Source organism: Vollenhovia emeryi, unplaced genomic scaffold (genome assembly GCF_000949405.1).
Source record: "Vollenhovia emeryi isolate VEMERY1.0 unplaced genomic scaffold, V.emery_V1.0 DF939282.1, whole genome shotgun sequence".
NCBI lineage: Eukaryota > Metazoa > Arthropoda > Insecta > Hymenoptera > Formicidae > Vollenhovia > Vollenhovia emeryi.
In genome coordinates, this window is record NW_011967084.1 from 133,537 (window position 1) to 160,258 (window position 26,722).

Below are 26,722 nucleotides of genomic sequence, written 5' to 3' on the forward strand. Positions count from 1 at the left end.
AAAGTGCAGTTGCCTGCGTGCGTCACGGCCGCGAACCGCGACGGCTCTCATGATTGACAGGAAATAGGCAGAGAAAGTACCTTTTGGAAATCCAGCCGATCCCTCAGTACGAACAGCGTCAATCAACGTCCAAGAGATACAATCCCGGATATGATCGCGGGATGCGTATGTCCCTCGTCTTGTGGTACTGCGTATGTAGCGGGACTTAAGATGGCGACGGCTGAATCCGTCGCCAAGCAGGGCGTTGGCCCAGTGAGATGAGCCGAAGCTCAAGCTAACTAACCTCGCAGGTCCGTTTGGTGCTTGCCTTGTTAATTAGCAGACTCGCAAGATCTCTCAGCGCTTGATTCTAACTCCCCAATGCACCTCTCGATGGTCAGCGGGAATAGAAGATTCACAAGTCTTTGTGTACGTCTTATCGGTCCAAGGGACAGCTCAAGAAGCAGGAGGAGGTGAACGAACTGTGTGTTACGGCGCATCGCAACAAGACTCTCCCACCACCGCGCATGATCGCCACGAGCGGCCATTTCGTGCAACGAACTGGTCACTCGTAGCGCCCTCGTTTCTTTGTTAGCGGGACGGCGTGAACTGTGTATTTTCACGGGATCGGATCAAATTATTCCCTTTTTATACACTTTTCATTCAAGAAAATTGTTCTCAAATAATAAGCATACATTTTTCTCGATTGAACTATATAAGATTGCGTCGTTCAAATAAGTTTTTCTTCCTTTAACGCGATACAATCTCATTTCAAGATTTTCACGTTGAAAATAAACGTATTTTCAAAAGGAGAATATTCTTTTTTTTTCTGCGCAGGTTTACGTTCCGAAACATTTTCTCCGGGGGAAATTTTACTCGAGAAGAATAGATCGGAAACGCTCAAAGTGGTTTCGGCATAGCCATCGAGTAAAAGATTCCTCGGAGAAGATTTTTGAACTGACTCCAAATGCACGTTCCTAAGCTCACTAAAAAGAAAAATCACACAATGTTGCAACCATTCTGTCCATCACTGTACAATTCCTTTGTGGCACAAGAAATAAATAAATAAATCCTTCGGCCGCGACTTCATGCGTCATTCGATGCTAATATGATTTATATTTTCCTTACACTGAAAAACGTGTCGAAATTAATGAGACTCGGACTCGCGGACAGACGTTGAGGCCTACAATGCGCTTTCTGCGTCTCGAAACATCCTATTTTGTATAAACAAATGAAAGCGCTTAAAACATTTGCCGACAACGTACGATTATACGATGTATAACATACAATTTATCAACTCCCGAGGCGAGAATCTGTTTTACAAATGTTCAAAAGAGAAGCGCAGTATATATACTCGTAGCATTTAAATATATTAGAAAGACCAGTGCTCCAAGAGCTGTTTTTTGAAGAAATATGACTTTGGAGCACGTTGAGGATACGTCTAACCGCAGCTCATGAGCCGATTATAAATTCGGATCATTCAAACACGGAAAACAACAATAAAATTGAACATATTTCGTATTTAATGGTGGCTTACGTGACTTGGATTTTCGCCTCGGGCTTGCACAAATTTTTTTAAACGTATTTGCACCCTCCGAAAGGACTTCTGTTGCTGGGACAAAAAATATTCTTGACGCATTTATGTTTCTCACAACCCCATTTGGTATAAAAACAATATCAAAATAAAATCACTAATTCCTATTCTCCTCTATCGAATTAAAAAAGATTGACTTACTATATCGAGACAAGAGTAACGTATATAAATGTAATATTCGTGCGTTTAGAATAAATTTTCCCTCCCTCTTACGCACGAAGTTGGCACCACGATATTTGACAAAAGACGATACACACTATCATTTTATTCTAGATTTTACACTTTTTCATTTAAGATTAAAATATTCCTTTCTCTATAATAAATACAACTGGCGCTGTATCGATCCTATTTTATGATACATTGAAGTGTAACAGCATTGGATCCGGAAATTGTTTCTGTGGGTGTGTTGACTACAAAATATTGTAGACTACAATAGAATGTTTCTAGACGCAGAGAGCACACTGTAGATTAGGCTTAGGTGAACCCGCGGCGACTCTTTCGTCTCGGTACGCGGCAGCACAGTCTTGTCGAAGACGTGTACGGAGAAAAGAGACGATGTAAGCGCTGCTGGTGTTGCACCGAGATATTTCTTCGCCTAACAATACATCACTTTATACATATATATTATATATATATATATTTGAATCAATGTTGAGAGCCGGATTCAATATCACGACGTTGCTATTTCAGACGTGACGTTTACCTTACCGTCTCTCCTTTTTAAGGCTCTACCACTTATTGAATTTCCGCGAGAGTCGGAATATTTTCGGAGATGCACCTTAGAAGAGAGACGCGTCCCGCCTCCGGCGGATTTTGTTACCCTCTTTTCACCGTCGCGGGCCTTGTGTCCCGGCGAGACTTTCATTACCGAGATATCCTCCTTGAGATTCTCCCGTCGCCTCCTCGAAAAGCTCCTCCGTGAATCCGCGCCGGCCATTCGCCGAGAAATCGTGCGCAAAATTCGAAGGCATCGCCGCGCGAAAATTAACGGCGCTCTTTTAAAAGGAGAAGTCTCTCGCCCGGTTAATCCCGCTCGCGCCCGATGGGGCGTTCTCTCTCTCTCTCTCTCTCGCGTTCGTTTTATTTAATTTTCCCCTATCCTGGGCGTGACGAAAGAAATGTACTTTTGAAAAATACAGAGCGGAATAAAAGCCGAAGGATTAAAATATTATACACGTGCCAACTCGCGCGGAGTATCTCCGGCGAGCGAAATTCCTCTCTCCTTAATTTCTACCCCCCGGACAGAAAAGGCGTACGGCCGTCCCGTGTGCGCGCGCGGGAAATTTTTTCCAAGGGGGCGGAGGAGGACCGCGCGCGAGCACGTAGACGAAGATACCCCAAATATTTCTCTCGCAGAGAGATATTCTCAGGCGGAGAAAGCCTCCACCTCGGTGATTGCCCCGGGTAATGAATCTCGGCCGAGAGGAGGACGGAAAGGGAGGCGGTAAAAAAAAAGGGCCGCCGAGGAAACGAGCGTTCCGAAACGCGAGGGGGGTTCCGCGACCCTCGGGCGGGGGCTGCCGCCTCTCGTGGAGACGTCAGACCGTCCGCGAGCTCCGTGCCGGCGGTCGCGCGCCGAGAGGGCGGCGACTCCGCACGCGTAAGTCTCTCACCCGCGGTAGACGGTGAAAATGCATTTGCGCGTTGTGGACGCAGCGCACGCAGTTGCGGTGCACGCGACGGGCGTGCGTTGCACGTGCGAAACGCTGGATGGTGTTGAGGAGAAGGTAGCCGGGGAGGGGATGTAGGAGGTTTGAGGTCGCATTGATTTTGTCTAGACAGGGTGGAGACTGCTCTCGTGGTATCGTTCTCCGCGTCCGCCGGTTCGGCACGGTCTGTCCGTCAGACCGGGGCGTGCTGCACGTCGGGGATGCTCCGTTTCGCTGCCGCCGCGCGTTGCCACGCGGCCACGGGCCCGGCCCCAGTTCTCTGTCGGACCGAACGACGGACGTGCTTGACGAAATAGTAATTATTGGCTGTTGTCGTCGCGCAAAATTGCCGGGAGCTCCCGTTTATCGCGACCCTTATCTCGGCGCGACAGCACGCGAGGGGCGCGTTGCGGATGAACGTGAAAAATGCGGCGGCGTTAAAACGCTATTCGAAAAACAAAAGCAGTGACTCGTGCAGCGCATAACAGCAAATCATTTCTTCCGTTCCTCGCTCTTATTTCTTTCTCCCTTTTTTTTGCAGGAACGCCCTCGACCCCGATAATGCCAGGCGGTACACCCGGCACACCATCCTCCAAAGCGAAGGTAAGTCCGTTGAAACTTGCTCGCGTTCTTGGTATGTTTAGGTAATCCATGCATATTAATTTTGTCCCGCAGGAGAAGATAATGCTGCGGGCGAAAGTCGTGGTGGCACTGTACCCTTTCCGAGCCATCGAGGGCGGCGACTTGTCCCTTGAGAAGGTACGGACGAAGCGCGGTAATAAATATCGAGGAAAGCAAATGTTATAAACTATTACGCTATTTTATACAGTATGCATTAAAAATTGGACATAGAATATTCACTGTCTGTGTTTTCGCGAGTCCAGGGTGCGGAGTACGAGGTCTTGGACGATTCCCAGGAGCACTGGTGGAAAGTTAAGGACGAGAATGGGTACATAATTGCCTTCGAAACAGCTTTGGAAATTGCCCCTCGCGGCTTAGCCTCTTCCGAAACTTGTTCGCGACAAACGAGTTAGCCGCGGCGTCTTATCTATGTATTTATTTTTTATCTCGCGCGTACCGCGCGGCGGCGGCGACGGCGGCGGCGGTCGGCCGGCAGTCGTGAGAAATAATCGGTTGCACGGCGTGCGGTTCGCAAACAGTAATCTTAGCGGTACTCTTGTATAATCAGCGATAATTAATCGCGATAGCCGGATTGTTTACTTACGCGGCGAAATACGCACGCGCGGTGAAAAAAGAACCGGGTTTGCAGAAAGTTATACGGCGCGCATTTAATTGCAGATCGATCGGCTATATCCCCAGCAACTACGTTAAGGAGAAGGAGCTACTGGGGCTGCAGAAATACGAGTAAGTCTGGCGCATAATCTTTTCCCCGCGAGGCAACCGAATGTAGTATCTCGCGGATACGGCAACACCTTGTTGCTCTTCCCGGTTTTTCGAGCCAGCTCAGTTTTCCACCGGAACGGCGTTCTGTTAGAACGCTCACATAAATCAGGCGAAAACACTCGTACTTGATAAGGATAAAAAAAAAAGGAATGATTCCATTTGCCGTTGTAGATGGTACGTAGGTGATATGTCAAGGCAACGCGCCGAGTCGCTGCTGAAGCAAGAAGATAAGGAGGGCTGTTTTGTCGTTCGTAACTCCTCGACGAAGGGGCTTTACACGCTCTCACTCTACACGAAAGTGTAAGTTAATGGCGCCGACGATTACGAGTGGCTTCACCGCTGACTGGCTCTAACTGCAAATTGTTTCGCGCCCTCTTCGCCTGCCTCTCCCCGATAATTTATGTTTTTCCGCTCTGCCCGCAGGCCACATCCCCACGTGAAGCATTACCACATCAAACAAAATACCCGCGGAGAATTTTACTTGTCGGAAAAACACTGCTGCGGCTCCATTCCCGATCTGGTTAATTACCACAGACACAACAGCGGCGGCCTGGCCAGCCGACTGAAGACCAGCCCCTGCGATCGTCCTGTGCCACCGACTGCCGGCCTCAGTCACGGTTCGTAAAATTTTCTATACGTGCAACTTTCTCCACTCCTTAATATATGAAATATATAAAACGCACGCGTCAAGTATATAGAAACGACTTTTCTCTCTCTCTCTCTCTCTCTCTCTCTCTCTGTCTCGGCAATACGACGCTACATAACGGCGGGCGGTTTTTTCACAGACAAATGGGAGATCGACCCAGCGGAATTGCATTTGCTGGAGGAGCTCGGGTCCGGTCAATTTGGAGTCGTGCGGAGAGGAAAGTGGCGCGGCTCCATCGATGTCGCCGTGAAGATGATGAAAGAGGGAACCATGTCCGAGGACGACTTTATAGAGGAAGCTAAAGTAATGACGTAAGTCTCAATCTAGTTTCGGTATCGAGACTTTTGACCAACAACCAGCGGGCGCACTCGGACCTGGAATCCTGTCAATTAAATCGAAAACTTTACGACTTATTCTCCAAGTAATGTCGGTAGCTCTAGTTAAAACGCGTTATTTATTATAACGAGTTGTATTTGTTCATGCAGGAAACTGCAACATCAAAACCTAGTCCAGTTATACGGCGTTTGCAGTAAGGATAGACCGATATACATTGTTACGGAATACATGCGACATGGATCTCTTCTCAACTACCTCCGCCGTCACGAAGCCTCATTAGGTGCAAACGTTGGCCTCTTGTTAGATATGTGTATACAGGTAATGCAAGTTTCGTCCTGCAGGCGATAGAACACACGGCCATCAAACGGAATGCCGACCTCGGGATTTCCCGAATCTTTTGTAACACTTGTTTGTTTCTTTGTTGTCAGGTTTGCAAAGGAATGGCATATTTAGAGAGGCATAACTATATACACAGAGATCTTGCAGCACGAAACTGTCTGGTGGGATCGGAAAATGTAGTAAAAGTTGCAGATTTTGGTTTAGCTAGGTAGGCCACTTAAATTTTTGTATCCTTACGTTTTACGACATTAAAAGGACCCATTGAGACAGTTAAAAAGATAGCGAGTATTGAAATTTAACCGATTTTGGATTTTCAGGTACGTACTCGATGATCAATATACCAGTAGCGGTGGCACTAAGTTTCCCATCAAATGGGCGCCGCCGGAAGTATTGAACTACACGCGCTTCAGTTCGAAATCGGATGTGTGGGCATACGGAGTGCTTATGTGGGAAGTATTCACGTGCGGTAAGATGCCTTATGGTCGCCTAAAGAATACGGAAGTCGTCGAGCGGGTGCAGCGAGGAATCATACTGGAAAGACCAAAGGCGTGCTTCAAGGAAGTATACGAGGTAAATTAGCGAGAGACATACATATCTCTCTCTCTCTCTCTCTTTCTCGCTCTCGCTTCCACTGTCGATCTCATCAGAATCGTACATGAATTGTGACTGAAATCTCAGGTGATGCGTAAATGCTGGGCACACTCTCCGGAAGTACGACCGTCCTTCCGCGCCCTGAAGGAGCAACTGATTAGCGTTTCCCAAGGATTGGTCAACGATTGACTCAACCTGCTGCGGTGTATGCGCCTGTCCTCACCATCCTGCCGGTCGATCCGCTCGACGGCGAAATCGTCGTCGCCGTCGTCGGAGCGATCGCCCTCCGCCGGTCTACCCACGTCGAATCTGCCGTACAATTCAGCAACGTTGCCGTCGCGCAAGACCCGCGCGCCGGCCTCCCCGCCTTCCGCGATCGATTTCCCTCGTCGTTTCTCGTCGACCACGTGCAAATCAAAAAGAGAGGGCTCCTCGTCGCCGAGTACACCCGGGCATAAAGCTAGTCAACAAAAACCATCCTCGAGCTCGACTAATAACGTGTGTGACGTTTGCAGTTCCTACGGACACCCGTGGATCGAAATATGCAAAGCGATACGAGCCACTAAAGGTAAATGAGTAAAACGAGTGCGTGTACGCCTGTGCGTGTACGTGTAATTGAGCAATTTACACTTACTCTCCGTTGCGACTATTACACTATTAGAGAGCCGTACCCGTAATATGGAGATGTGTGATTCTAAAACCCCCGTAAAGCATTAACGCTCACCACCTTCGTCTCACCACCCTCTCCTCTTATTCCTACCCCGTGTGCATCTCCGAACGTCTCTGGGCGAATGTTCCGTACGTTACGTGACTCTACTCGATACCGGGATGCGTGATACTACATGTGTTTCACATACTATTTTTCCCATATAATTTTTAGACTTTACTCTGTATCGTTATAAATACATTTATACATAGAACAATAGTATTTATTGATGGCCTTTGCAACAGATGCAATATTCAACTTGTGATTCCGCTTAGAATAAATCATTTTTTATTATTATTATTTTGACAAACAGCGACACAACTTCGAATCAGAAATATTGTTTCTGCTTAATAAACCGATTTAATAAGTAAGCATTCCGTTTGTTTACACTTCACATTGTAACTAATAAGCAAAACTGCGAGGTAGAAGGTGTAGGAGATTAAAAAGAAAAGTGCTTACGTTTTATTCTGGCGAATCGATCGAATGTAATTCTTAATCTGGAGTTAGCCTAACTGGACAGCCACGAGTGGTAAGTAACATATAATTCGCATTACTTAACGAGTTAACTCTTATTGTAAAATCCATCGCGAGTTTATAAATTATAGACCTTGTACGAAATGTAAATACAATTGAATTGCATACACAATAAAATTACATAGTTTAAAATACACAGCTGTGGATGTCGATAAACCAAAGAATGTCGGCCCGCTGAAAATCTACATTTCAAGGCTTCCGCGACAAATGGTAGGAATAAGCGTTTTACAAAAAAGCGTATATGTGATATAGGTCGCGTTTATTAAAACTGTTTTCAATTCGTTTACAAACTTCCTTCGATGCGAATACAAGACTTTCTTTTTTTTTTTGTGCGTCGATCCAACGTGAGAAGCGAAACTGTCGCTCGACTATCGAGCTTTCGAGGACATGTAGCACTGGTATCGTAAACGTAACAAAAAGGGATAAGTACTTTTTTGCTAATACATAATATTTCTACCTAAATTACATTCTATCTTTATAGAAAAATGATAAGTCTAATAGGTTTTGGCCACTTATGCACGCTTACAGCAAAAGGCATTCGAGATGCAGGAATCTTTTTAAGACTTCTTACGGTAAGTACTCGAAATCTTTGTTTCTTTTTTCCTGAAACAAAAATTAGGGAAGGATTATGCGTGCCCCCTTTTTGTAGTAAGCAAAAAGAAATTATCTAGACTTATTTCGTGGGTATCGTGGACGTTAATGACGACGTCGATTATTGGTTTCTAGAAGTTGAGCACGCGTCAAGTTACGCCGGATAAATTTGTGTAAGTATTAATTATGTACATACGGAGGAGGAAGGTAGGAGAGGATACACGAACGTGGTCACATTCTTCTGCATGAATCCCAATTCCGCCATGCAAGTGTAGTCACCCATGTCTTCCCACTCAAGATCCTTTATCTCCAGATCGCCATTAGGTAGAACGGTGTGTCTCGTGTGCGTGGTGGGAGTGATGGTGATGCCATGGACATCTAACCAGAACTGATAGGGCATCGGTTCACCCACGACCCTGCACGGAAGAACCACCGTGGTCCTTTGTTCCGCTATTCTGTATGGCTGGTAGAGGGTGAATACGGGTGGTCTCTCGTTGTCGCATTTATCGCTCGTCCCTGTAAACAGTCACAACGGCATTAGACAATCCCTGCGCGCAGGCAACGCCTGTTCGGTCCGGCTGTGAAATATCGTTGTCTCACTAACCGTTGACTAGGATCGCCCTCACCGACGTACGTACGACGTTATTAGACACGGACACGCATTTTACGAGACCCTGATGCTCAGGTTTGACGCAGTCGATCACGTACGTTGATATGACCTGAGTGAATCCATCGTTAGTTCTCGGCCCGATTTGCGCGTAATGCTCGTCCTGCGTGAGGAAGGACAAACAAGGGGTTGTACAAGGAGCGTCGCTATATAACGGTCCGTAAATCGTATCGAGGATCTCTTTCGGAAGCGTTAATTGTCGTAGACTGACCTGCCTCTCCGCGTCGTTTCCTAACAGCCAGTGGACCTCGGGCGGCGGATTTCCAGTTGCCTCGCAACGCAGCTCGAGGCGGTTCCTGAATGAATACGAGCGGAATGCGATCACGTTACTTCCGCGTCTATGTGTGCGCACCGAAGCTATTTTATATCCAACTGTATACTTACCCGGCGGTGACCTCCATGTAATCCGGCTCATTGCGCAAAGTTTTGATCCAAGTCAACGAGAGCGTATTATTATTCTAGAACCGAAGGTGTCGGAAATATTACACAGGGAGAAGGAATGATAGATAGCGAAAGGCGGGGAAAGAAAGTTCGGCTGTCGACCGCCTCTCGTAGAACTGGAAAATCGACGGCCCGTCGAGCCGAAGGGAACGAGAGGCCGGCACGGCCGATTCTCGAGAGACTTGTACCGATGCAGATTAACTTTGACCACGGTTCAACTTACCTTTTATCTCTTTCTCGTTTCGGGAATTGAAAAAATGATCAAGACTCAGTTAAGAGGGATTCAAATTAATCCGCATTGGTAGAACTCTCTGGGCATAAGGGCCTCTTTCACCAAGTTCGGTTGGATTAACCGACGGTTAAAATTTTCAGGGTGCCAGCAGAAACGAGGTGATGCAACGTTGGTGAACAGTTTGATTGTTACTCCGATGTACATTCCCTCCTCTCAGCTGTACGCATCCCGTATCTGTTTGCGCACGCCAATAGAAATGGTTGCCTGGTCATAGACGAAACGTTCCGAAAATCTCAATAAATCGTGCTAGAGAGAGAGAGATCTTTAGATTAACCGTCAGGTTGATGAAAGAGGCCCTTAACCCGGCGAGAAATGACTCGTCGATCGATGGCGAAACGATGTCAAATCGACCCGATCGGAATTGTTCAATGATTTCCTAGATTTCCATTGTGCTTCCCAGGGAAACGACATCGGCACCGTCAAGCTGACGTCGATTCGGCCAGAGTATATTTATGGAAATGCTTGGAATGGATACCGATCGGAATTGTTCAATGATTTTCCAGGTTGCTATTGGGTTTTCCAGGGTAAGAGAAATAACTTCGATCGAAATCCATTCCGAACATCTCTATGTTAGATACCCAACATCGATCGACGAATCATCTCTCACTGGGAATCTGCATTTAAGACTCGCGCCCGTTCGCAGGGTCGACGGCGAGCTCGTGTATGTATACCTTCTTCTTGGGGGGCGACCGCTTGAACATACTGTACTTGAATATGTCCAACACGGTGAGCTGCTCGGCGTTTAGCCGCGACGATGCGTTCGCCAGGAGAGGCGCGAACGGGTAACGGTTTCGGTCGCGGGGGAGTACATTGGCCATGGCGATCACGGCGACGAACGTCAGGAGGTACGCGAGGTTCGAGAGGCACGGCATCTGGAAAAAAAAAAGGAGAGAATATCAGTCGCGACTTGGGGCGCATCAAGTACGAGACACCCGGGGAACCTTCCTCTCCCACCCCCCACCCACCCCTTCCCGCGAGGAGGCAGCGAACGAGAAGGGCGCGACTTTTCGCAAACCGCGTCGTGTAAAATGTTAGGAATTATGTGTAACGTTAACCAGGAGTCGACGAAATTTCACCGGGGGGAGGCGCGGACGATGAAGCGCGAAGGACCTCGCGCTGAAGAAATATTCGTGACGCGCGAGACACGTCGCTCGGATATTTCACGTGGTGGCTCATGGAGTGTCTCGCTCTCTCTCTCTCTCTCTCGCTCTTCTCTCCTCTCTCTCTCTCTCTCCCTCTCCCTCTCCCCCCCCTCCTCTCTCTTTCTCTCTCTCTCGCGCGCGCGCTCGCTCTCGTTAAGCGGATCCTCCCGAGTCGCATCAATCCTTCGGCCCGGAATCGATTTTCCTTAACGCGGTCAAGGCGGGCCGCCGTTTATCGCGACACGACCCTTGCCAGAGCGAGCCAGTTTACGCTCGCCGCGATTTCAGGTAGGGCACAAAGCTCATAATGCCGTGACGATAATCTCATTGTGGCCTGTTCGTCGCTTAAAAATGAGGCCCGTACCGCGAGTTATCTATATCAGTCGTTAATCAGAAATCGGGGCTGTACAGTGACGGACAGAATGGTTGCGGCGCTCTTTTTTTTTTTTTTTAATGAGTTTAGGAACTCGAGAAGTGGATCGGAAACGCTCAAAATGGTTTCGGAATGGCCATCGAGTAAAATATTCCTCGGAGAAGAAGATTTTGAAACGTAGCCCGCAATCTAAATGCCTGGTCCTCAACTTATTTAAGTGAATTACGTGTCGCGACCATTCTGTCCATCACTGTCCAGTAAACACCAAAGTAACAGTATTCAACATCAATATGTTGTATTACATTTACATTGACGTCTTGTAACTGTTACTTTGGTGTTTGCCGGGGTGCCCAGCGAGAAATGACTCGTTGATCGATATCGAATCGACACCGACTAATTGAACGAATTATCTCACACTGGGTGTACATCAGCCCTTTTTCTCTCAACCCAGAAAGATAAGAGACCCCATTCAGTCCCCCCCCCCCCCGACTTCTGACTAACAATTTATGTGTAAAATGGCTCCAAAAGTAACATACTTTATCGCTTCGCCGTCATTTTGGATGTCACCGCGAGCCCTCGTTCTACTAGGGGATCGCGCTTCTCCGAAACCCCGTTGTCGCGAAATTAAACTTTCGTTTCGGAGCGAGGAATACTCTATTTGAGATTAACGAAGGATACTCTATTTGAGATTAAAGAAGGAATCTTACCGCACCCGCCCGTTTCCAGCATGGCCCGACGTAGAGGAAAAGTCCCTTATTACGCGGTAGACTCCTAATGAGATAGCGGGGGTTTGTGCCAAATAGGCACAATCATTTTTTGGCTCCACCACGAATTTATTGCCCTTGGAGTGAAATTTACTTTGCGGAAAATTCCTCGTTAGACCGTGTAATCGTTGCGAAAAAGAGATTTATGATTAAATTTGGATGTCGAAAACATGCTATCTCATATTAGCGGCTTACGGCTGGTGGCAGAGAGCGGTCCGTAAGCGCTTAAAACTGTATTAAGTCGTAGACGTAAGGCAAGGCAGAGAAAAACTCGAGTCGTACACAATGGACCTCCACGACTTGGGGGCCGATTTCACGAACGTCGGGTAACTGTTGACCAGAGTTCAGTCAACTCCCTATCTTTTTCTATCTTGTTCTCTGAGACTAGACAGAGGATCAATTAACCTTCGGTTAGCAGTTAACCGACCCTTAGGGTCAGAGCGCAAAACGACGTAATAGCTTACGCCAAAGACGTACCTCTGCCTTGCCCTACGTCCACGACTAACGCCCGTCGTTAGTCAGAAGATAGTACAACTGGTAGGTCCACTCCATCATGTTCTAATCTAATATTTATGCATCTGATATTGTAGAATTTGTTCTGTGGCATCTAATATTATATAATTTTTCTGGGCAGACCAATGAGAGAAAAGTTGTATGTGTGGCAGTGTGACTTTGATAAATACGTATCCAGACAGCACACGTGTCTAGAGACCCTGTAATCAGAGACTGGCCATAAAAGAGTTCGTCAAATTCTTGCGAGTGAGAGGTGGTTTCTCTGATTACAGGGTCTCTACACACGTCTAAGGCCTGGTCGCACCAATGTCGCTAAACTTTAACTATAGTTTAATTCACTCTGTCTCGTTCTACGGGAAACAGAAAGGAACGAAGAGTGAATTAAGCTACAGTTAAAATTACGCGACGTTGGTGCAACCGGGCCTAAAAGACGTCATAGAGATAACTTTAAGGCCCGGTTTCACCGATGTTGCTTAATTTTAAGCTTAGCTTGATTCGTTCTTTGTCGCTTTCTGAAGTAACAGTTGGGACGAGACAAAGAACGAATTAAACTGAGCTTAAAGTTAAGCGACGTTGGTGAAACCGGGCCTAAGACTTCGACGTACACGTCGAAGAGACAACTTAATGTCGTCTTAAAGATGTCTTTTAGGCATCAGTAGCACAATATATTGGCGCAATATTGGGAAATAATGGAAATCTAGTATTCCCAATATTGATCCAATATTGTAAGACGCCTTTTCTTATTCGGCCAATGCGTCTATTTAGCAATATTGGTTTAATATTATGTCAATTCAGATAGCAATGCATGTCTAAAAGGCGTCATAAAGTTATCTTTAAGGCACTTTTTAGACGTACATGTCTAAAAAAGAACTCAATGCCATCTTAAAGATGTCTTTTAGACATGCATGCTATCTGGGAATATGCCCAGTGAGAAATGATTCGTCTATCGACGTCGAAATGATGTCGAATCGTCGTCAATTCGACGGCGTCGATGTCGATTCGACGTCGCTTCGACGTCGATCGACGAATCATTTCTCACTGGGTGGGACCAATGTTCTTATTGCATTGTTCAATATTGGCCAATGCACTTCCAATAAAAAAAAATCTAACATTATATAATCATTATCGTGCAATATTTACATTCACTCCAACATTGGCTTTACGTTGGACAACATCGGCCAATGCATTTCCAATATAACCAACATTGGACCAATGTTTAGCCAATGCACTGTACCTATTAGGGATGCATGCTATCCGCGTACACACACACACACACACATCGCTGGATCCTGCCCGAGTGCGTGGCGGTATGCCAAGGGATCGGGACCGCAAAGATCAAAGGGGCCGGCAGCGAGTGGACCAACTAGTTATACTATACGGTCAGAAGTCAGAACTGTATGTCGGTCCTTTTTTCGTCCAGCCAGAAGGGAAGAGGATCGACATAATAATTTCGACTTCTGTGACTCATTGAGACTTGGAAGTTTACGGATTGTTCTTTGTCATCGGCCCCATCTCTCGTTACAGGGGGGGGGGGGGGGAATCTTCCTCCACAAAAGAGACCGCGATCGCTCGAAACTCAAAGAACCGGAAATACCTTCCCGCGAAAGAGACAAGAGCCCTGACTCGGGGACGCGGCGCGGAGGACGAGGGGGGAGAGCACCCTGCGTGTGTGGCGCGGGCGCGCGCGCGCGAATGGGCCGGCGATTAATTTACATCGGACACGGAGGAGATGCCCGTCATTAGCGTCTCGCGTGTCGCCCAGCTGCTTAAAAGAGGAAAAGGAAGTGGCGCGGGAGAGCGAGACGGACGGCGCGCCGAGAGGCTGAGCCGGAGTACACGCCAAGAGGGCCCGCGGTTGCATCAGTCGTTTTTGCCTCCCATCGGATTGGGTTTGCCTTAGTCACCGCGCGATGGGGAGGGGAAGCGGACCGGAACGACACGTGCGCGCGAGAGACACCGCTCCTTTTGACGCGGAGCGATGCCTTCGTTCTCCTCGTCTCTCCCGAAACCGCCGCGGACTAACGCTGTGGATTCGATAGTCCGAGAGAAAGAGAGAGAAGGAGAGAGAGAGGGAAAAATAATCGTCTTTCTTCGGGATATGCATGCACGTTTACAATAATTTGATATATATATAAACCGCTCAATTGAAGGGACACGTGTTTGAGGAATTTTTCGCGACTTGAAAGCGCGGCCGCGCGGCTCGCCGTCTCGGAACAGGCCGAACCGCATTTACACAGGCACGTTTATTTCGGATATGAGGATTCCCGCGGAGGGGATCTCCGAAAGCCCCGAGAGTCCGCGATCGTATCGCACGATAAATCGTGGCGCGCGCGCGCGCGCGCCAGAGAGAAGCGTCGCCGTCAATTATTTATTTCGAAATGTACGCCCACGTGCGCCTCGCTTCTCTGTCTCTCTCTCTCTCTCTTTTTCGTGGACCCCAAATGGAACGGGGGATCGTCAAAGTGACGTTGATATAACTTTCGAGTGATGAATAAAATCGCGGTGATGTCATCGCAGGTGCCATCGTTGCAAGTTTTATATTTCACCCGGGGGGAGAGGGAGAGCGAGAGAGAGCGAGAGAGAGAGAGAGAGAGCTTCTCCCGTGCGAAATGATGATTTCGGCCGAGGTATTCGCGGCGTGACGGACGCAGGAGGAGGGCCCGAGGAGCGTGCGTGACGTACGCCACGTACGGTGGCGCGACTTACCTTCCTGGCGCTGTGGCTGTATGTGGCGGTGCGACGTGCGACAGGCTCCTACGATTTTCCGAAGAGCAGTGGCGGGCCGGCCGGTGGTGATGAGTCCCCGTAGCCGTCCGTAGGTGGTGACGAGAGAAACGGAAGAGAGAAAAAAAAAGGGGGGAAAGCCAGTGCGCCCGGGCAGTTTATCAACCGGTGGAACCGAGGGACGCGACTGAACGGCACTGTAACAGTTATTGGTCGGTCCATTTATACATTTCGAATGTAACAGCGGGCGCCCTTCCCTCATCGCCGATTGGCTGTTATTACCGGGGAGTAGGGCGATAATACCACCGGCAAACAATCGAATTCATTATCCGCCACGGGCTCGTTTGTACGCGCGTAATAGATATCTCCCCAATTTGTCTCCTCCGCCCTCATCTAGGCTCTCTCTCCCTCCCCCCCCCTCCCCATCCCGCGCCCACCCCCTGCGCCGATCGATTTTTATTTCAAAAGGACGACACGATAATTACTTTTATTGAGAGAGCGATCGTATCGGGAAGAAGATGACTCCAATTATCTGGCAGGCCTGACCGCCGCCGCCGCCGCCGCCGCCGCCGCCGCCGCCGTCGCCGCCGTCGTGCGTGGAAATATTTTTATACATTCCCCATACAGCGCCGAAGCTTACAGAAACATTTCAGAAACATTGCAACATTGCAACAATGTTTTCTGAAATGTATAGGGTCCGTATTATTTCGCAGAGCGCCTTTTGCTCCTTCAACTTCTCTCTCTCTCTCTCTCTCTCTCTCTCTCTCTCTCTCTCTCTCTCTTTATCTTTTTTTTTAATTGAAAGCCGCGTATCTCGACGCGCGGTCCACGTGGACGCGGCTCCCGCGGTTGACCGTCTCGGTTTTTCTCTCCAGGAAGGAGAAGGAACCGCGTTGACGAGTTAATTCGACATGCGAGAGGCACGTTCGAGAGGATAACGGCTGCGACGAAACGTTTGACTCGGCGCGCCGCGCGCATTCTCCGCTTTATTTCTAGTCGCCGATAATATTTCGCCGTTATCGTTGAATTTATCTCAACGTCCGCGAATCCGATCCGAACGCGATCCGAAATATGCGGTCAATCGAGCAGAAGACGAGGCCGCGCCCCCCTCCGCCCCTCCCCTCCCCCCGCGCGCGCGGACCGGAAGCGTTTGCGTTCGCGCGAAAAACGGCTGTGCTATGTCGAATTTGGATTTCGTCAGCGATATCGAGGTCGTTGCCTCAAATTTTGCGGGGCCGCGCCGGCCGCGGGGCTGCCCGAAAGGCGCCAGTTACAAAATTATCCTCGGCAACAATGGGGGATTGTTGGGGCCGTTTTAATATGTTTTTGACCGTCGACACGCGCGTTCGATCCGCCGCCTCGGCGAATGCGACAAAACAATTGTTAATTCGCAGGCGTAATATTTCCCCGAGCTACTCCGTTCTTTCGCGAAAACGTTCTGTGTGCGTGTGCCCGCGCGCGTCTGCGTGTGTTACTCTCGCGGTAATTAGCTCCCTTTCAGGGCAACGACGCGGCTCTTTGTGTGACAGATTGCACGAAATGGCCTTTCGTTATGCGCAATTTGAAATAAAACATCTCGTTCGCGTGGGCGCTCGCGCACGCGCGCTCCTACGTGTGTGCGTGCGTGTCTGTGAGAGAAAGAGCGAGAGCGAAAGAGAGAGAGAGAGAGAGAGAGAGAGAGAGAGAGAGAGAGAGAGAAAATCCGACGACGACGTGCGCCTGACGACGTGGAACAATAAACGTGCGTTCGTTAGGATCCATTAAATGAGGAGCGAGCGGATAATTTGTGCGTGTCACGCGTTTTATTAATATTATCTCAAATATTGACACCTTGTACGAAGTTTATCGTTTATCGCCAAGGTGGACATGTTCACACATACACGCGCACGCATTTTTATTTATTATGTAAATTAGTTTACTTGCACGGGAACAATTGTATATTGTGAGAATAATTGTGTACATGTGTGTATATACTGTATGTATATAAAATGTATGTACATATATTTAATACGTGATACATTGAATATTTAATCACGAGACACGGTAGTGTTTCGCGCCAAGTTTAAGCGTAGCTAGAACGCGCGCGCGAGACCGACCGTGTAGTTTGCGCGAGTACGCGAGTTGACAGGCCCTCAGATTTTCGGATCTCAACAACGGCTGATCCGATGCACTTGTAAGTAGGTTCAATCGATAGCTTGGGTTCGATTTGCATAATAAAAGTGTTTTTATTTTTCTCCTACGTGCCCCATACGTGGAGATATTGCAATGCAAAGTCCGAAGTGTAAAATTTTTATCACGAGACATTTAAGAAACGTCGTCGTCGTCATCGTCGACCAGGCAGTGGTGGGGGAAATGTCCTTTTCACATTTTTGACGCAATGCGCTCGCGTACAAATGCGATCAATAGTAGTACAAAGTGAACGTGCAGCAATTGACCGTGACTGTGAATTATGATATATATGTATACAGGGTGAGGAAAAATGCCGGGACCCCTAAAGTATTTCGAAAAATATAATTTTTGTAACGCATCACATAGCAATATCAGTATGACCTTGAACATGTGTTCAATGCAATACAATGTATTCAATACATCAATACAATGTATTCAAATAATTAAATTATATAATCCTTGAGATTGGATGACGCTTATACTTGGCGTCTTTTTTACTTTTTAAGACACAAGTGTGAAATGTCTTCAATGTATTAAGTATTTTTATACTTATAAATAATTTATACTTATAAAAAAGTCAAAGACTAAAGCCAACGGCACACGGTATTATTGTGTCCTACTAGCTGCAGTGTTTGCTGTTATCTAAATAAAATTATATAGATGATTATCTAGATAAAATTTTAGCATTATCTTATCTTTATATAGATAATAAAAATAAGTATTATCTATATCTGCATCTTAGATGAAAGAAAGTGTTATCTTTACTAAATTATCTAAGATAACGTACAGATAATTTGGTTTAGGGCCACATAAAAATACTTAATAGTTACACTATTTAAATATGGATGGCGTTGTAGACCATGCATTTATGTGTGTCATATAACCTATATAACCTGGATATATTCTATATCCCCCTTTATAATTTAAATTTTTCTATAATTTTTTTATAACTTTTTCTACTGTGTTTACATGAAGTCTTAAAAATATTATCTGAAAATTATCTAGATGAATCATCATATAATTTTTCTTTTATCTAGATATATTCAAAACGAAATCATCTTTATCTTATCTAAGATAAATTTATATATTTTTATCTTATCTTTATCTAGCTAATTTTAAAATCATCTATGCACAACACTGCCTACTAGATTGCTTACGAAAGCCAATCAGGATTTAGCCTGAAGTCACCCGATCCACAATAAAACTCTGCATCCTTATTGATTCTCGTAAGCAATCCAGTAGGAAAACTATTATCGTGTGCCGTTGGTCTAAGATACAAAAACCAGGAATGTTCCGTTGAATAAATTTATACTTTGTTATCTAATAGTTAGAAAAAAACATTGTGGACGTTTCGACTTTAACAATAAGTGTTCTTCAGCGCTACAATTCAAACAAAGAATATGTGAATTAAAAAAGTAATTTTAATATGAATAAGATTGCGATTATACGGAGTTAACGTAATATAATGATAAATAAAAGAAGTAACTATGGATTGGAAAGAGCTGGCAAAGGTCAGAAACGCAGTCCTAAGATAAAAACCCGAAGGGTAAACCGCTGACCAAAGTCACGTACACCAATGCTTACTAATGCCCAGTGGACATTACTTTATCTTCTTAGTTTGTGTAATTTGTGCCCGAGCAAGGAGCACAATGATGACCAAACCAATGCCCAAAAATGCTTAGTAATGCTCAGTAATGCCGTAAATCTGTACACCCTCGTGGAAAAATACTTTATTATATAACGAAAAATAGAAATGGTACATTCGTTTTATATAGCTCGTATATGCGATATAAAAAAATATACTACTAATATATAGAAATTGGCATTTTTCATACATCATTCATAATATAATATAAACATATAAGCAAATGTGTTACATCCATATTTTAAATATGTAATTTATATATGTTAGATATATTTTTGTTATGTATATAATATTATATATGATTTTTTAATAGAATTTTGATATACCAAATGTATGAAATATATTAAAAATCAATTAATAAAAGGGCTAAAAGCCTTGACTAGGTGTTAGTGTCACAATATTAAAAGTTTCGTATATTTAAAACATAAAAATTACAAACGTTTCGGTCTTTCTTTAGACCACCCTCAGTGTATGTAAAAACATTAATAGAGTATAAGAAAATAATTTAAATATAAAAGTCAAAGGTTACATAACATAACAAATACAAAAGTCGACTAGTCTACATTTACTAGCTCTTAACATCAAAACTCGCATCTCGACGAAACGATGATCTTTCGATCTGCAGCCGTCAATAAATCCGAATACGGCTCACATTTTATATCCTTTATGTATTGCGTTGCGAGCGTTTTTTAACCTTTGACATTTATATTTAAATTATTTTCTTATACTCTATTAATTTTTTTATATACACTGAGGATGGTCTAAAGAAAGATCGAAACGTTTGTAATTTTTATGGTTTAAATATACGAAACTTTTAATATTGTGACACTAACACCTAGTCAAGGCTCTTAGCCCTTTTATTCATTGATTTTTAATCGTCAGAGCCGTATTCTCTTATGAAATATATTACATGTATCTTTACTTACATTAAAACATTTTTTCCATGGGGGCATCACAATGCTCTCAGCGGTTTATTTCTCGTAAAAATCTTTATCACACGCATAGATTAGAAAGACGTAGTCACGATAAATAGTTTGAATAAGTCGATGAATAACTGCGTCGGACCTGACGCTCTCGCGGAGGACAAAATTTATTTCATTGATCCAATAATATACCATTGGGCATACATAGAGATACGGGACACACCCATAAAGTATGAAGGTCAAGATCCCTCTATAGCATGATTTATTGAGATTTTTGGGACGTCTCGCCTATAACCAGGCAACCATTTATATTGGCGTGCGTAAAAAGATACGTACAGCTGAGAGAAGGGAATATAAATCGGAGCATCAAACTTTTCACCAAGATTGTGTTTCTAACAACGCTGTATTTTCCCAGATCGCAATAATAATTGCAAATTTTTATAAATATAGACCTACGGTAGCAAGAATTCATTAATAACAGATGTTTTTTAAGTCTTTTTTATTAAAAATATATATACATATATTATAAATATACATCTCTAAGTAAACATAATAAACGTGTAAAGTTCGATTAAAACTTAAACTCTGCACAACAATTGTATAAGATCGAATTCAACTAACAATTTACAAGTTTCCTGAGAGTATGGAATAACATATCGCTAATGAAGAACCAATCAGATAAGTAGCAAATATAAACTGGACAATTTATTGGCTGCGAATATTAATTCTGATGGAAGACATATAAACATTTAGAAACATCTATATATTACACTATATAATTTTTACACGTACATTTTGAGGTAGTATCTTTGTTATTATAACAAATTTGTGCTTTTGCAATCACATTTCGCGTTAAGGAAAAACACGAATAAGGTCTCGTTGCGTCAGACAGTCTCACTGCGCGAGATTTGGATAATGAGATCTTAAAATAACCTATGGTCATTTCACGTTGACGAAACCATCTTTATAGATTTTAGACGTTGCTGCGTCTGAGACTTATAAAGCTGGTGGACAAAAATGTGGTAAACGTCCTCGTCTACCTTCGTCTTACATTTAGAAATTTCTGATTTCAGTACCGACCTGAAAAAGGAATTCCAATTACAATTTTCTTACGGAACACGTACCGTGCAATGTATACTTACAAGTCCGTACACAATTGCATGAGATGCTGCGGCATATAATATCGCGCGTGAGGGGAAAGATCTAAAAATGGATCGTCCACATTCGCCGTGCTCTCTGATCCTTCAAACCTGCAATGTCACGAATAGTCGAATTATACGTAGGACGTCGCACATTAAGCGAAAATAATTATATTAATATAATTATATAATAATAATGTGCGGAGCTCACCTTACGACGAAATGTCTGCGGTACTGTCGCGCGACGTCGTTTACCTTGCTCTTCGCCACTTCGAGTACGCCGCGAAATGCAATATCGCGGAAATCGTGTATCTCGTAGTATTTACTGAGCTTATCCGAGCTCGACTCGACGTCCCCCGAATTCGACATAATGGCGGATCTCGTAACCGGCGTATCTATCCAAATGATCCGACATCCACTGTTAAGTAACTCGGTGAACCATGAAACGGCGCCGACTTTGGCCACTTCGTTCCATACGGCTCCGTCGTGCCAATCGTGCACCTTTAAGAGCAACAATCGTAGGGTACATTCTTAACATTTATACTTAGCTTCATATAAATACGAAAACTTTAACGGAGAAAAATACTCGTTAGAAATATCGACTAGTGCACTATCGAATATATTATCATGTGACAAAACTTACGGGGCAAGAGCATAACTTGACGAGCGTTTTACGAAAATATTTCATCAATGCCATGAAAGACGTCGAACTGTTGGTATAAAGAAGGACGATATTGTTGCACGGAGGATTACCGTGGCCGATTTCCTTCTCATTATCATACTCAATAATATCAGTGGGTTTGAGACAATTGGAATCATCGTGTTGCGGGTTTACATACAAATTGATTTCCTCCTTTCGGATACGCAAATGACGCCGGAAGCATAATATTCCAATTACCGCCGATACGAGTAATACAGTGGCAATAACTGGTAACAACAGGTACGAACTTGCGCTCAGCAACGTGTCTGGGTGTACTTCTGGTTTAACAGTTTCGACGTGTCGCCAAGACTCGAAAGTTTGCTCGCAGTCTACAAATGTAATTTACAACGACTGTTATTTCGCGTCTAAACGATAAATCTGTTTGCAAAATTAATATTTACACGCACAAATTTAAACTGTTTCTAATATGCCTGATGAAATATGTCAATGAAAAAAAGCCACTACTATTAGCCTATTAATTCGTTGCGATATTTCGTTTCCATTCTTAACTAATACTTACGCATTACCCACATACACGGCGTGTATTTACTTTGTGTTGGAGGGTTCCATACAGTACCAAACGTACATCGATTGTCAATCACGTTATACAGAAAACAAGAACTTGTAGCTTCCGCTTCTAATTGAAAATTACACCTTATATTCTTCTTATATTTTCCTTTTTCTGTCTTCACCTGTTTGAGAGTTTTTAATATAATTTACATACATACCTGAATACAGATAGATAGAAAATAAATATTTTAAAATAAAATTTACGGTAAGCTAATTAGGAAAAATAATATTTACGAATTTTACAACGCAATGTTTGTCTGTTAATTCTGTCTTGTGACGATGAACGTCCTGTAACAAAAATTTAAAGAGTGTCAGTTGCTAAAAAAAAAAAGGAAAAAGAAAGCGCACTTTAATAATTAAATAATACCAAATCAATTTTCCATGTGAATAATAGTGGTTCTCCTTCCCATAAACAACCCTTTGTTAGATCTTTATTCAGCTGCGATATCAATGACACTAGAAATGAAGGATATGTATCTGCATGCATCGAAATATCTAACGTAAAATTCGTCATTTTCCTGTAAATAAATATTCATTTAGAGATGTATTCTGTAAAAATGCGCTCTGTAACATTGTAACTGTACGTGTAATTCAGTAGGGAGAAGGAGTATAGAGATAGTGGCCTAAACGCTACTTACTCTTTATCTCTCTCGTCTCTTCCAGGAAGAAAGGAAGGAAGAGAGCCTATGAGATAAGGAGACAAGTAAGTAAAAAATCCAAGGGGGAAACCGCTGACCAAGATCTTATACACCAATGCCCACTAATGTCCAGTGGGGATTACTTATTATCTTATTTTATCTGTATAATGTCCCAGCAAGACCTAATGCCCAAAAATATCCTAGTAATGCCCAGTAATATCGCAAATCTGTATACCACAATGCCCTCAGCGGTTTCCCCCTCGAAAAAATCCTTTTACGGGATACAGGCTCAATTTTCTAAATCAAATTACAACGTAAACGCCTTAATTTTTTTAAAGACTTGGCACAGATGGAGGTAGCCACTTGAATTATCATGTGAATCCGTATACCGTATTTATTCCATCCACGGAGATACACAGGTTTTTTCCCCTTACAATTAGATGGAATCATTGTCGTCAGTGAATTCACGTGTTATAATATCGCACAGCGAGTTTTCTAAATTATCTTTATAAATTTTCAATATGGGGAAGGGGGGGATTATCGTAACAAATGCTATGTACAGCATTTATAAAGATAATTTAGAAAAATCGCTGTGCAATATTATAACACGTGAATTCACTGACGACAATGATTCCATCCAAGTAGACAAAACCTGTGTATGTCCGTTTGTAACGGTGCACAGGACAGGATGGAAGAAATACGGTATACGGATTCACATGATAATTCAAGTGGCCACCTCCGTCTGTGCCAGGTTCTTAAAACAAAAAGTAAGGTGTTTACATTGTAATTTGATTTATATCTTGAAAGGACCGAGCTGAAAATTTAGTCACTTTTTTAACATTAGGCCATATCTAAGTGGAAATTTATTTCACGAAACGCATCATTATTGAGAACACATGATATGTGATGTGTGGGCAAAGTAATCATAATGGGAGGATAACTTATCGTCATACCTTTCTCCAGGATTAGGACGTGCATTATATCTACAGACTAATTGCGGCACCGTAACTTCCGTTCGTGGATAACTCGTGACCAAATATCTAGGGTTGCTTACTACATATTTCTGTTTGGAGTTTACGGTAAACCGAACTGCGTAGCATCCCGTATAGGCATATCGAAACCATACGTCGATACTGTCCTGGAATATAAATTACTGATGCTTAAAATAACTTCCTTTTTAAATAACATGTATATATAGACATTGGCCTAGTTTATACCCTGCGTTTAGGCTATTACCTATAGGTCATGACGGTGTAAACAGCTATGTGATCTGGCCTGGGTCAGGTCTCTTTAGCAATTGCTTTGACCTAACACAGGCCACACGATGCGACGCGTGTAAATGCAGATGGCTTGAGTACCAAAAGTCAAACAACAAATGGCATACAAGTGCCGATGTTCACACGAGGCGGTCAATTCTGTATCTTACAGTACAGTGAAAATGCTAAAAGTGAGCGGCTTTGTCTCTCTAAGGGGACGGCTAGAAAGAGACAAAGCTATTCACTATTAGCATTTTCACTATAGTGTAAAATGCAGAATTGACACAGAGGACTTGATATATATCCGGGCTACCTATGTCTGACTCAAAAGTATTATAGGTTTAAGGCCTGGTTTTTCATCATCTGGTTAACTGTTAACCAGAGATTAGGCGACTCTCTACTTTTTTCTACATTATTATCTAGGAAGAGACAGAGCATCAACTAACTTAATGGTTAACAGCTAACCAGTCAGGTTGTGCGAACAAAACACGGTGCAAACTAGGCCATTGCTTGTATAATTAGCGCCCGATAATATTATTTTACAACATTCTATATAATCATTTTGTATATATTGGATTAGCATCGTTCATTACCTCATAGAGGTATGTCCCCTTGGCCCCAATTTCTACAGATGGATTTTCATACTTGAAAACGCATACGTTAATCTCTGTGCTGTGTATTCTCCAGTCGTCGTATGGATCAAAACTAGTGTTGGAGCATTCTTTTGCATCTTGGATCGAGGGGTTAATTAATAAGGTTATTCCGTACATGCATTCTCTTTTAGGAGGTGGAAACAGAATCTGAAGAAAATCTTGGGCAAAAGACGAAGGTACAATTAATGGACATTAGAGCAAATCTGATAATTGGCGCCGAATCTCGAAGGCTTACCGGGGAGCTCTGGTGCATAGTCGTTTAAATGTATACCATAGATTATATCATCATCAAGAGGAACCTCTTCGGAAGGGCAGTACTGAATGAATGATGAATTAAAAAATCCAACTGTTGTGTTATAATTGTTTTTATCTTCGGGGTATTTCTGTTTATACGTTCTCTGAAAAACAAAATAACGGTGCATATAATATTTTATATATAGCCAATGATATGTAGTTTTTCAAAAAATGATGTACACTGACCAGTGTTTTTATTTAAGCAACAAACGTCGCTTTGGTCCCGGATTTGGACCCTTTTCAAGTAATCTTTTCACACAATTGTTATTGATCTCATATCGTTCGTTTGGCCAATATCATTATGTTAATAAGATATTGGTGAAAAAACGACTGCTCGATCCGACATCTCGTCTAACACACATCTCTCGACATTTTTACTCGTGTCGTACAATTAACGATGCAACTTCAGTTGACTCTGCACTCTTCAACCAAGGAGTGCAATCATTTTCGGACCAATATCTTATTAACATAATGATATTGGCCAAACGAACGATGTGAGATCAATAACAATTGTGTGAAAAGATTACTTGGAAAGGGTCCAAATCGGGGACCGAAACGTCGTTGTTTGTTTTTTAAATAAAAACATTGGCCAGTGTAGGTCATTTTTGAAAAACTACAGGTGTTTATTTATTAAAATTTGTTGTAAAACTCACGTGGCACATTTCTTTATTAACCCAGAATCCATCTGCTTGAATGGTTAGAATTAATAACAGAAGAGAGACTCTGTACATTATTCTTCCTCGAGTTATTAAAAACAACCTTGATCGCTTTTTGAAATGCTACATGCAGTTTCGGTTTGTGGTTAGCGAGCACTATTTTATCTATGTAGACACATTTGATACGACTCTCATTTAAACTAGATTCTTCATTGGACGTGTACATTTATCTGAGGTAATAGCAACGGCAGATTAGGCGTGTGTCTCGTTTATCACCTTTATCGTAACCTTTATCGGAAATATGTTAGTGAACAGTGTGTTAGACGAGACTTTTTTCCCACGCATGCGCGTCAAACGTGCTTTCAGCAAAGTGCCCGTCAGTCTTGAAAATGGATTCATTTGTCATCCGTTAATCGGCTCCGTACAAAGTTTCCTAACATATTTGTAAGCTTTAATTTATTTTTGTTACGTTTTAGGCCCGGTCTACAATGAGTCGTTAGTCGTTAGTCAGAAGTCGCAACTATATGTTGATCCTTTTCCTTTCTGGGTGGAAGAAAAAGGACCGACATACAGTTCCGACTTCTGACTAACGACTAACAACTCATTGTAGACCGGGCCTTATACATTATCTTAATTGTTCGACTGTCCGCGAGTTTTATTACGTCAGTTCTGTAACATTTCAAACTTCAAATCGCAAAAATCGCAAAACTCGAAAAGTGACAAAGTATTAGGAGAACATGATCAGCAAAGAGGTGGCACTATCCAAAATTCCAAGAATTGGATTTCTGAGAATT

General features: G+C 43.7%; 3 protein-coding genes across 6 annotated transcripts in view; 1 reads left to right on the forward strand and 2 right to left on the reverse strand.

Annotated features, from left to right (window-relative positions):
• The window catches only part of LOC105559253 (tyrosine-protein kinase Btk29A), a 40,781-nt gene extending 33,170 nt beyond the window's left edge, over positions 1 to 7,611 (forward strand). For 3 of the 4 annotated variants that reach the window (XM_012007407.1, XM_012007410.1, XM_012007408.1), the window contains 11 exons: positions 3,764 to 3,825; positions 3,898 to 3,981; positions 4,107 to 4,171; positions 4,522 to 4,587; positions 4,798 to 4,926; positions 5,050 to 5,243; positions 5,412 to 5,583; positions 5,758 to 5,926; positions 6,037 to 6,155; positions 6,265 to 6,517; positions 6,626 to 7,611. In XM_012007407.1, coding sequence (XP_011862797.1) covers positions 3,764 to 3,825; positions 3,898 to 3,981; positions 4,107 to 4,171; positions 4,522 to 4,587; positions 4,798 to 4,926; positions 5,050 to 5,243; positions 5,412 to 5,583; positions 5,758 to 5,926; positions 6,037 to 6,155; positions 6,265 to 6,517; positions 6,626 to 6,727 — 1,415 coding nt within the window. In that variant the 3' untranslated portion in view covers positions 6,728 to 7,611. Of the gene's footprint in view, positions 1 to 3,350; positions 3,539 to 3,763; positions 3,826 to 3,897; positions 3,982 to 4,106; positions 4,172 to 4,521; positions 4,588 to 4,797; positions 4,927 to 5,049; positions 5,244 to 5,411; positions 5,584 to 5,757; positions 5,927 to 6,036; positions 6,156 to 6,264; positions 6,518 to 6,625 lie in introns of those variants that run through there. The other variant, XM_012007409.1, reaches the window with a different exon arrangement.
• A 98-nt stretch (positions 7,612 to 7,709) lies between these two features.
• LOC105559257 (immunoglobulin superfamily member 10) lies at positions 7,710 to 15,501 on the reverse strand. Its single transcript, XM_012007413.1, has 7 exons — positions 15,268 to 15,501; positions 10,441 to 10,641; positions 9,421 to 9,494; positions 9,248 to 9,332; positions 8,974 to 9,139; positions 8,566 to 8,885; positions 7,710 to 8,381 (listed from the first exon to the last, which is right to left on the reverse strand). The coding sequence occupies exons 2-7, from the start codon at positions 10,639 to 10,641 to the stop codon at positions 8,346 to 8,348; spliced, it is 882 nt and encodes a 293-aa protein (XP_011862803.1). The 5' UTR covers positions 15,268 to 15,501; the 3' UTR covers positions 7,710 to 8,345.
• Positions 15,502 to 20,704: 5,203 nt separating this feature from the next.
• Positions 20,705 to 26,297, reverse strand: LOC105559258. The gene is made up of 11 exons (XM_012007414.1): positions 25,926 to 26,297; positions 25,214 to 25,376; positions 24,919 to 25,136; positions 24,023 to 24,207; positions 22,799 to 22,949; positions 22,666 to 22,719; positions 22,382 to 22,553; positions 21,805 to 22,190; positions 21,373 to 21,662; positions 21,165 to 21,272; positions 20,705 to 21,102 (listed from the first exon to the last, which is right to left on the reverse strand). Exons 1-11 carry the CDS (start codon positions 26,001 to 26,003, stop codon positions 20,967 to 20,969), a joined length of 1,941 nt encoding a protein of 646 aa, XP_011862804.1. The 5' UTR covers positions 26,004 to 26,297; the 3' UTR covers positions 20,705 to 20,966.
• Positions 26,298 to 26,722: the final 425 nt, after the last annotated feature.

What these genes read in the sequence shown, in the direction of transcription:
- LOC105559257 (XM_012007413.1), bottom strand. Translation starts at nt 10,641, where the DNA reads ATGCCGTGCCTCTCGAACCTCGCGTACCTCCTGACGTTCGTCGCCGTG. An exon ending in TACATGGAGGTCACCGCCGG is followed by an intron (nt 9,333 to 9,420) that starts GTAAGTATACAG and finishes GTATTCATTCAG; the next exon opens with GAACCGCCTCGAGCTGCGTT. An exon ending in GAGGGCGATCCTAGTCAACG is followed by an intron (nt 8,886 to 8,973) that starts GTTAGTGAGACA and finishes GACTGTTTACAG; the next exon opens with GGACGAGCGATAAATGCGAC.
- LOC105559258 (XM_012007414.1), bottom strand. Translation starts at nt 26,003, where the DNA reads ATGTACAGAGTCTCTCTTCTGTTATTAATTCTAACCATTCAAGCAGAT. An exon ending in CTATGCACCAGAGCTCCCCG is followed by an intron (nt 25,137 to 25,213) that starts GTAAGCCTTCGA and finishes CTTTTGCCCAAG; the next exon opens with ATTTTCTTCAGATTCTGTTT. An exon ending in ATGCAATTGTGTACGGACTT is followed by an intron (nt 21,103 to 21,164) that starts GTAAGTATACAT and finishes TTCCTTTTTCAG; the next exon opens with GTCGGTACTGAAATCAGAAA.